We start from the raw sequence: 10911 nt of genomic DNA on the forward strand, positions 1-10911 counted from the left end.
TGTGCTGGCAAATGCCTGGGACATGAGGAGGTGAAGGGAGAAAGAGCAGAGTTTGGGGTTAGCTTGGACTAGTACATGGTGAGATCCTGTCTCAAAAGGAGAGGAGGAGAGGGGTTCACTTGGGCTCATAGTTCTGGAGGCTTTGGTCCATGGTTGCTTGCCCCCCCCTTAGTTTTGCTACTGTGGTAAGGCAGCTTATCACAGAAGGGGCACGCTGTAGAGTGATACCAATCTCCTGTGGCTAGGAAGTGAAGAGGAAGAACAGGCTCCTAGAAATCTACCCTCCCTTCTTTAAAAAAAAAAAGCATCTTCTGTGTAGGGGTGTGTTGCCTGTGTGCATATCTACGTATTATGTGCATTCATTGACTCAGTTTCTTAGAACTGGAGTTACAGATGGTTGTGAACCACAATATGGCTGCTGGCGATGGAACTTGGGTCCTCTGAAAGAGTATCTAGTGCTCCTAACAGTTGAGTCATCTCTCTAGCCCTCAGAATTCCCTTTTGAGGGCATTTCTCCATTGACCGGACCAACCACTGGGCTTTTGCCTTGAAGTTTCCATGATCTGGGGACTTTGGAGAGACATTCAGATCTCAAGCAGCATAATGGAGAAGTGCAGCATTTTCTACTGGAAATGAAATTCATAACAGGAAGATTGCTTCTCGGTTATTTGGCTATCTAGTGTAGGATTCATACAGAGAATGAGTGTAGTACTCATACAGAGAATAGGAAAAGTTAGCAAGGTAAGGAATGTGTCAGAAGTCTCAAGCCTGCTGATGAGGTGGAATCTTGGAGCTATGAATATCTCTGGATCAGGCCCCCATGCTGACCATCTGCTCTCTACAGTCCTTTGTAACTGTCTGTGATCCCTTGTGGTCTTATACAACAAATCTCAAGCACTTCAGAGTCAGAAAACCAAGGTATCTGTGTCCCTTTCTTACGACTGAATGATTCTGGAACAAGTCACTTAAGTTAATTCCCTGAAATCCAAAGTTACCACTACTCTGTCCCCTCTTCATGCACCTAAGACAAGAATGCCATGGGCCAGACTGATCAATCATTGCCCTTTTCATCCCTGGCCCCAGAGACTGACTCAGAGATGGGCATCTTACTTAGGACCATGGCCAGTCTGGCTCCTTCTCTGTAACAATGGGGTGATAGGAGCCTCAAGTTGTTACCACTGGGGAGATCCTTGCAAAGAGCAATGGTGAAACAAGGAAGTGCAGAGCCTGAAGGTGGTCATGGAGAACAGGTTCCAGTGGCACAGCGTGAATCCAGCCCGGGCACGTCCAACTTTTGACGTTGTAGCATGAATTGTCATCTACAGAATTCACACCTCAGAACTGCACGATCAAGTTACCAAAAACAGTAGTCTCTTAATGCCTTAAGTAAGTTTGTGGTTTTCTATTGGTCTTCGTTTATGGCTATGACTGGATATGTACATCTAGACTCTAAATCTTGCTGTGAAAGGTCTACTTCTGGGCTTTTCAACAATGTGAGCCAATAATTTCCCTTACTCCTTTTGGAAGCAAGTTATAATTTGGAAGTCAATAGTACCAGAACTGGAAAAACTAACTGACATTGAAGTTTAGCAGGGAACACATGTTCACAAATACCAGGCATGGTCACTTCCTTATTTCTATGTACATTAACATCATTTGGATCTCTGTACAGATATCATGAAATGTTTTTTACAGGGGCTCACAAGGCTGTAGTGATGTTAAAGGTCTCCTAAATTCATCAGTGACCACTGAAGTCTCTCCCCACTCTACAGCACAGACCAAATGGTAATAAGTCTAACACATAGTAGGTGTTATGTGTGGATTCGCTTTCCTTTTATTGTAAACTGAGACACTAAAACCATGCTGTGCTGTTCTGATTTGTGTTGTTATCAGAAAATCTCTGAATCTTATTCCTCATAAAGGGCAGAATCTCATTTTACTCACATGTCTTCTAAGTTTGTAACATTAGCATTTTCTGGGCTCTGGTGACGGTCATAGCTATGTTACAACACAGTAAGGAAAAAAGAACCACTAAGGGAGAGAAAGGACCAGGTTTGAGTTTCTAATCACCCACCCAGGAGAGAACCTGTCCACGGAGAAGCACATTAATCTTTTCTCAGGGATGGCGCCCTATTACCCAGTTGTCAACCTTAAAAGTCATACCACCGCACCATTATTGCATTGCAGAACGAAGTCTCCATGTGATTACTGTTGGAATGAATCACATTCAAATGGGGCCACATATCTATTCAGTCAGAGAACTGAAAGAAAGATGCTCTGAAGTTAAAAAGCTGCTTGGTAGATTCTATCTCCTTTAGGGAGAGTTTGTTCCTCCGAGCTGTATCTATGAATGTGTCTTCCTGTCTTCACTTCCACAAGCTCATGTCTCAACAGACCTGCCAGATATTAGCCACCCACTCTTCCCATGGGCAGCCCACATGCTCCTTTCCACTCCCTCTCCAGCCCTTTGCCCTTTGTTAGTTGCTATCCCCAACCAATTTCCTGAGAACACTTTCCATGTGGTCACAGAGGCTCATTTTTTATATACTGAGTGGCTTCCCTTATCACCAAATCCATCAAAGTAGATCCCTTCTCCTTGGTGACCAGATACACAAGGGACAACAAACACATTGTGGTGGAGAGAAAAAAAATCTATCATTTTAGCTGTTAAATGTTCGTGTCAAGCATGACCTGACATAATATTTCATTGCAGATCATTGAAACATGTTCTCTGTAAGCCATAGATATGTTGTATCTTTTAGCTTAAAATTAGTAGCACCTCAAAGCTGGAGAGATGGTTCAGTGGTTAAGAGCACTGGCTGTTTTTCCAGAGGTCCTGAGTTCAATTCCCATCAACTATGTGGTGGCTCACAACCATCCATAATGAGATCTAGTGCCCTCTTCTGGCCTCCAGGCATACATGCAGACAGTACACTGTATACATAATAAGTAAACATCAAAAAAAATTTTTTTAATTAGAAGGACTCAAGATAAGAGGTAGAAATGTTCGGATCCTGAAGTGGACAATGTCTACAGCTTTACAAGCCTGAACACTGTCCAACCAAATACTCCTGATTGCACTGGAAATGTGGGCCAAGAAGTTTTGAATTTTGTCTTTAGTTGCTCTAGAAAATAAGGCTTCTTCTCAGCAGAAAACACCTCACAAGCTTATCTTAGGCTTGCTCTCTTTAAGCCTAAGAGACCTATTTATGCCACTCTGTGAAAACAGTTTTCCCCTCTAGTCTCTTACCATAGTCAGTACAGGAAGCTATACACCTAAACTTGAGATTGCTCCTCACCAAAGCAAGCCATTCCTACAGTAGATTCTACCTGCACACCCACTAGTTCAATCCAGATATGACACTAACTTCCTGGAAGCAGAATCATATCACACAATTTTAGGGTAGTGACCCCCAAGACTGCCCTGCACTGCAGATACCAGTGGCAATCAATTGGTCGCTTCCTATACTTGTGACCAATAGCTGTAAATTGTGACTTCCATTGTCCTCTCCTCAGATTTGACAGATTTCCTAGAGCAGCTTACAAAGCTCAGGGAAGCACTTAAGTTTATTGGTTTATTATAAAAAGAATCATAAACTATGGGCATCAGATAAAGGGATACATAACACAGGGCATGTGGGAAAAGGTACAAGGTGTCTATGTCCTTGCTGGACATACAACCTCTAGGAACTCAACGTTAAGTCTAACGTTGGTGAGCCAGTGGGTTTGGGAATACGTCCAGTCAGAAGAACATAGGACAGAGTGGCTAGGACTCAGGTGGAGTGTAAGGATTCCTCCTCCTTTTATGAAAACCTCAACAGACCCCATCTTGATGGTCTACTGTTAATTACAACTTCTAAGACGGCAATGACCGTTATATTCAGGAAATAAGTCATCTGCTACAACACCTGTACTCTTTTAACTACTCAATTTTTATGGTTTATATGTGAAATATACTGCACCAAAATAAAATTTTGTGGGTACATGACAATCAGAATATCTCAAAAGAGACAAAGGGAGAGGGCAGTTAAGAAATGAAGGCAAGAACGAACCCCTTTCTAAGTGAGCACATGGCTTGTCTTTGAAGCATCTTTGGAAAACAAAGAATCTGCTGGCACACACGGAAGAAATTAGTATTCTAGGAGTTGTCAAGCAGCTCTCCCTAGAAGATAAGCCATATGCTAAGTAGGACACCAGGGCATGTGAAGGACAGCTGTGGGAGGGGAGTCTTATCTGTGACACAGTTGTGTTAGGGTCACTTGTGCTCCTCAGCTTTTCCTGACTCCCCATTAATTTTCACAGTGTTGACTTCTGATAAAAAATATTTCTCTTGTGCACCTTTAATCCCAGCAGTAAGAAGACAGAGGCAGGCAGATGAATCTCTTTGAATTCAAGGCCAGCCTGGTCTACAAAATGAGTTCCAGGGCAGCCAGGACTGTTACACAAAGAAACCCTGTCTTGAAAAACCAAAAAAGAAAAACAAACAAAAAATTCTCTTGCATTAGCACATGTGCACATGGAATTTTAAAACCAAGAAACTCAACATCATTTTCAAGCAGTGACCTCATTAGGGACATGTGAGCAGAACCAAACCAAACATACCTTCCGGCTTTCCTTTGAAGTGAACTGTATAGAAAAAGGAAGAGATTTCAGCTCTAACTGCCACTAGTCTAACAAGACCTTAGCACTCCTTATGCTGATGTATCTGGATAGGCCAATGTGACTCCTTGTCTCAAGATAACCATCCCCACAATCCTTAATCTCAACCTCTAGACCTTGCAGTACATCTTCTCATTTGGGTACCCTGCTTGCTAATAGTGAGTATGCTCCGCAAAGACATCAGGGAGGCATAGAACACCATCAGAGTTAAAAGCAACCACTGCAAACATCACCAGTCTCACTACCACTGCTCCGGCAACACACATACACACCAAATCCCGTTACACAATGGCCACCTACCAAAGGAAACTAGTGTTTTAAAAATTAGCATGTCTTAATCAAGTATCTGAACATTTTTCTCATCTTTGAGCTGACATGAAAGTCAGAGCAAGTGCTTGATGCCAGGTTGGCATCTACCCTTCCCATTGTGCCAAAATAAGCTCTAGCTGTGTGCAACCAAAGGGCTAGCTGGCTGGCACTTGTCTGTCCTTTTCTTACAAGGGATGAGAGAGATGCATACTTTCAGGATGCCACAAAGTGTTTGGCAGTCATCTGTCCCCTTTTCCAAAGTTACTGTCGTAGGTCTGACAGGTTGTCGGAAATGCCCAGGCAAGGACAGATCCAGAGGGTTTTGGCAGCTGCCCCAAGTGTTCGGGGCATTTAAAACCAATGTCACACTTCAAGGAGGTTGTCGGAAGCTGTACACCTGCTCAGTCAGGACTGACACCTGCCAGTTTGCCATTAAATATAGAAAGTTGGAACTAAAGATCCTGACCCACTTAACCTTACTCACTGTCAGAATTCTGTGATGTATACTTGTATAGTGAACTGCTGCTCTTTCCCATTTATGGAGCCTAGTAGTGAGATGAACTCTTTTTTAATGCTATGCAGAATGGCACTGTTCACGCTTTCCCTTGGAACTGCTTCCAAATGTATTTCAACCCTTTTAAAAAAATCATGCCCTTCTTTTAAAACAATAGACCTATACAGAATGAAAAATTTTAAGGTCAGATATAAAATAATATTTTGTCTAATTTTGAATTCATCTCCAAGAGTAGGAAAGTCCTAAGCATTGTTTTCTTGACTCATTTTATTTTCTAGGAGCGTATAAGTAAGTTCTGCACACTTGTTTTCTGCTTACATTCTGCTTCCCATCCTCAAGTGAGAAGTTGACTGACCCAGATTAAAGTGGAATATCAGTATCATTTTAATAAAGCGTAATTACTCACATGGAAGTATCTTAACTGAGAATCCATGGACAACTGAATTCCTATAGCTCCTTTGATTTTTGAATTCAAGTCTAGATTTTTGTACAAAGCTCAGATCCCGGGTCTTCATGGTGAGAATGTAATAAACTATGAACATTCTTATGGCTTGTCTTTTTAAAGGAAAACTCCCCCAACCACTCCAAATTATTATTTCCAAATAAACTGAAGGTTCACACCAAGTTTATAAACCCATGGACACTATGGCTGGGAGAAAATCTGAGAATGCCCCTAGTAAATATCTAATATATGCTCCTAAGTGCAGGTAACTTCATTAACTTAAAAAGGCAGGAAGTCCAACTTACAGTAATAGCTTTTCTTGTGTGCACAATGATACAAGAACAAAAGTATTCACTGTAGCATTATATGAAAAAGTCTAAATGACCTGAATATCCATTGGTAAGAGCAGGCCAAATAAAACACAGCATACCTACATGAGGAGTGCCCTGTCTCTTGAACACAGCTGTTGGGCTCAGTGGTATATAATGCTTGTTAAGTGTGTACAAGAAGGCCCAGGTTTGACTCCGGGCACCAAGAAAATGATATAACTTGGGGATTATTATCAGTTACCAGCATTATTAATAATGACACCCTCCAGAGAGGAAGTTTGGATCAAGGACCACAGGAGGAGAGGAAACTAACTTCTCACTCTCCTTTAAATGCTGTACTGCATGCCTCTAACTGTTCAGATAAATCTTTATAAAGGAAATAAAGGTCTGGTAAGGTATCTACATGAAAACACACGTTGTTTGCTTTCTGATAAGCACTCCTGCAACGAACAAGTCATGTACCAAAGGGCATTTTAAAATTCAGGTTGCTCTCTCTTATTGGATTGAGTAAGTTCATTCCTGGATCAGGTTATATTAATTTGTACCATACCCAAAGAAGAAAGAAATGCTTTGGAGTTTTCATTATTTCCTAAGGAAGAAAATATGTGCACAGAAACGTGGATTGAGAGAAAGAAGAGAAAGAAAAGAGGACACCATTAGGACACAAAGGTTTATGTGATTTTAGCCATTACAACAGGAGTTCAGAAAGATCTCAAGTGTTACATTGATGTTGTCAATATTACAAAAAGAGAAAAAAAAGTGACAGGCAACAGTGAAGAGCACCAGAGACCCAGCACAAACCTAAGACCATCTTTCTTCCTTCAACTGCCCAGGTATTTTCACAGACAAGCCCCCACCCCCTGCTTTCTCTCAGCTTTCCCTAACCTTCTTGGCCTGGGGAACTCAAGCCTCATCCTCGCCCTCCTCCTCCTCGAACTCGCCCTGCTCATCAGCCGTGGCATCCTGGTACTGCTGGTACTCAGACACCAGGTCATTCATGTTGCTCTCTGCCTCGGTGAACTCCATCTCGTCCATGCCTTCGCCCGTGTACCAGTGCAGGAAAGCCTTGCGCCGGAACATGGCGGTGAACTGCTCCGAGATGCGCTTAAACAGCTCCTGGATGGCAGTGCTGTTGCCAATGAAGGTGGCCGACATCTTGAGGCCTCGAGGAGGGATGTCGCACACGGCCGTCTTCACATTGTTGGGGATCCACTCCACGAAGTAGCTGCTGTTCTTGTTCTGCACGTTGAGCATCTGCTCGTCCACCTCCTTCATGGACATGCGGCCACGGAAGATGGCAGCCACCGTCAGGTAGCGGCCATGGCGCGGGTCACAGGCAGCCATCATGTTCTTGGAGTCGAACATCTGCTGGGTGAGCTCTGGCACTGTCAGGGCTCGGTACTGCTGGCTGCCCCTGCTGGTCAGAGGCGCGAAGCCTGGCATGAAGAAGTGCAGGCGTGGGAAGGGCACCATGTTCACGGCCAGCTTGCGCAGGTCTGCGTTCAGCTGGCCTGGGAAGCGCAGGCAGGTGGTCACCCCACTCATGGTGGCTGACACCAGGTGGTTGAGGTCGCCATATGTGGGTGTGGTCAGCTTGAGGGTGCGGAAGCAGATGTCATACAGGGCCTCGTTGTCAATGCAGTAGGTTTCATCTGTGTTCTCCACCAGCTGGTGCACGGAGAGGGTGGCATTATAGGGCTCCACCACAGTGTCAGAGACCTTGGGTGAGGGCATGACACTGAAGGTGTTCATGATGCGGTCTGGGTACTCCTCTCGGATCTTGCTGATGAGCAGGGTCCCCATGCCTGAGCCAGTGCCTCCCCCCAGTGAGTGGGTCAGCTGGAAGCCCTGGAGACAGTCACAGCTTTCAGACTCCTTCCTCACTACATCCAGGACGGAGTCCACCAGCTCAGCGCCCTCTGTGTAGTGGCCTTTTGCCCAGTTATTTCCTGCACCGCTCTGACCTATTAGAGCAAAGGGGGATTAAATCATCCATGATTGGGTAAATTCCATTTCTAAAAATAAAATCACCACTCATATATAGTTATTTCAAGTTATCATAAATAGCTAATAGATATTAAACAATGAATTATTTGGTCATCCATGCAATTATAAATGAGTTAACACAGCACACCTTGCTTTGAAAAAGCTAAGATGCATTTGCTCTAAGCCTAAACTAAGGCTTAGCCAGCACACACTTGGATGCTATTTATGCTCTTAATCTGTCAATCATGCTTCTCCACCCCGTTCGCTAGTGGTAACTGGCACCTTGTGCCCTTCAGTCTGCAGCTATGCCACATACTCACCAAATACGAAGTTGTCTGGCCTGAAAATCTGCCCAAAAGGTCCAGACCTGACTGAGTCCATTGTGCCTGGCTCCAGGTCCACCAGGATGGCCCTAGGTACATATTTATTACCTGCAGGGAAACAAGAGCTGGCTTAGCCCTTCAGGCAGTGACCTCTGCAGAGACGGGCTTGGTACCACCTCTTTCCTGATTGGTGCTACCCCCCAAACAAAGAAAGGCCTATGACCAGGCTTTCAAAGGATTTGGTTGGCACAGAAGAGGCTACCCCACCCCAAGAGTGGTCATCCTAAAATAGGCACGTTATCCCGGGGCCACATACGAGCAGGGCACAGGGGTGCCGGAATTGAAGATGGGGTGTTAAAAATAATTACCAGTAGCTTCATTGTAGTATACATTGATTCTTTCCAGCTGCAAATCACTGTCTCCATGGTAACTGCCGGTGGGGTCGATACCATGCTCATCACTGATGACCTCCCAAAACTGAGACATAAAAAGTCTGCTTTTAGCTGTGCACGACCCCACCCCGAATCGCAATGAGAAGCCCCCACCCAGTCTTAACAACCCGACGCAGCAGAAGCTTTAATGAGTGGCGTGACCCGGGCACAGCCTTAGGGCTTGCATTATACAAGATCAGAAAGTTGAAACTGGGCGTTTTCCCAGGCGAACAGCTGCTCTCAGCAGGAGGTAGGGATGGGGGTGGGGATGAAAAAAACGAGCCCAAGCCTGGGATTGGGGGTCACAGCCGCCAGAAACGGCTGGAGACAAACGCACTGAGACTCGCAATGGAGGGAATGGGGCAGGCGGGGAGAGTGAGACCAGGGAACTATAGAAGGTTATTTTAAATTCAAAGCACGTCCAGCCAGACAATCGCTCTCCTCCCCTCCCCCGCAGCTCGCCGGGTGTTCAAGCGAGTAAAATCAATTCTCCTTGCGTCCCGGCCCCTCCCAAAAACCGGAGCGCACAGCTTCGCCGACACACCCGCTCCTTCTTCGGGCACACGTGGAGATCAGTGAGGAAAGGGAGAACGGGCAGCCCAAATTCCGAACAGTTCCGAGAAAAATGAATGAGACCCCGGAGCTTTAAAATCGCCTCTGAGTCCACGCCCCATCTGATTGCACAAAGCAAGTCAGATCCGCCCTTGGCGAAACCTGGGTCCACCTAGGACCGCGCCAAGCGCTGATGCCTAAATATCCTAAGGAGGTGGGGGGGCTCCTGCTAGCATCCCTCTCCCATGCCCTAAGCAGTGCGCCCACCTTAGCGCCGATCTGGTTGCCGCACTGGCCCGCTTGGATGTGCACGATCTCTCGCATGGTGCCTCGTTAGCTTCTTGCTGTCTTGAATCTGTGTCAGTGGGTCTAACGGTCCTCCCCTTCCACACCCACTGTAGGGCCACCTGGAACTTACTCCGGAACCGATGGGCTGAGGGCGACGGCCGGGTGGGCTCGGTCTTTTATACAGAGAGGGTGGGGCGGACCAAATAGACCGCGCCTCCCAGCCAAAGCCCCCCACTCCTGTTCTCGCTGGCTCTTTCCAGGCCGGGTTGACGTAATGCTCTGAGCCCCAGGGATAGTCCAGGGGGCTGGACTATGGGCTTGTGGCCAATCAGCGCGGGCGTGAAGACCTTGCGAGGGGTGGGGGTTCCTGGGAGTATCTGGGGCGTGATCATTGTCTCGGACTTGAGGGGAAAGGGAAACTGAGTATGGGGGGCTGGGAACTGGGAACGTGAAGACTACCGGAGTGTTGCGAGGCGGGTGATTAGTTCCATAGGCTGGGGATTGAGAGGGGGCTGGTAATGGATAGGGAAGCGAGGGCAACTGCGGCAGGTGCAGTCCGGTGCTGCCGGTGCGCACCAGACAGGGGGATTTAACCTAGCAACTTGTGTTACGAGCAATTCCCTTCTAACGCTGGGCAGGCTTCATCGAGCCAATGTACCTGGCGAAAATACGACTCCTTTCCTCATCCCTGGAGGTCAATGACTGTCCAGGCGCATACACGATTACACAGAACCTTAGGAAAAGACAGGTGATCCCAGGAAGTCCAGGGTGATTGGAAAAACAGAGGTCCAAAAGATACTGACTTTGGACACTGTGGAGCATCCCAGTACGTTCTTCTCCTCCCATAGACTCAGCTGTCCTTACCTGTCTTTGTTGACTTTGTTCCTTCGCTGCAGTAGCAGCATTCAGGGACAGAAGGACCTCTAAGCCCATCCCTGCCTGACCCACTCCAAGACTACAGCGCTCAGCCTGATACCAATGACTCCTTCTATCCTGTGATTGGCTTTTGTTCCTCCGGAGTGATGGAGTGGGTGTGGCAGGCCGCACTGCCTGAACTGTGCCCCTGGCAAACCGAGGG

General features: G+C 46.2%; 1 protein-coding gene across 1 annotated transcript; it reads right to left on the reverse strand.

Annotated features, from left to right (window-relative positions):
• Positions 1-6909: 6909 nt before the first annotated feature.
• LOC106020738 (tubulin beta-2B chain) lies at positions 6910-10062 on the reverse strand. The gene is made up of 4 exons (XM_040755797.1): positions 9813-10062; positions 8931-9039; positions 8560-8670; positions 6910-8217 (listed from the first exon to the last, which is right to left on the reverse strand). The coding sequence occupies exons 1-4, from the start codon at positions 9867-9869 to the stop codon at positions 7157-7159; spliced, it is 1338 nt and encodes a 445-aa protein (XP_040611731.1). The 5' UTR covers positions 9870-10062; the 3' UTR covers positions 6910-7156.
• Positions 10063-10911: the final 849 nt, after the last annotated feature.

Source organism: Mesocricetus auratus, unplaced genomic scaffold, assembly GCF_017639785.1.
Source record: "Mesocricetus auratus isolate SY011 unplaced genomic scaffold, BCM_Maur_2.0 Super-Scaffold_100013, whole genome shotgun sequence".
Classification (NCBI taxonomy): Eukaryota; Metazoa; Chordata; class Mammalia; order Rodentia; family Cricetidae; genus Mesocricetus; species Mesocricetus auratus.

Coding starts and splice junctions, on each gene's coding strand:
- LOC106020738 (XM_040755797.1), bottom strand. CDS start 9,869: ATGCGAGAGATCGTGCACATCCAAGCGGGCCAGTGCGGCAACCAGATC. Junction 9,040..9,812: donor GCAACCAGATCGGCGCTAAG/GTGGGCGCACTG, acceptor TTTATGTCTCAG/TTTTGGGAGGTCATCAGTGA. Junction 8,671..8,930: donor ATACTACAATGAAGCTACTG/GTAATTATTTTT, acceptor GTTTCCCTGCAG/GTAATAAATATGTACCTAGG.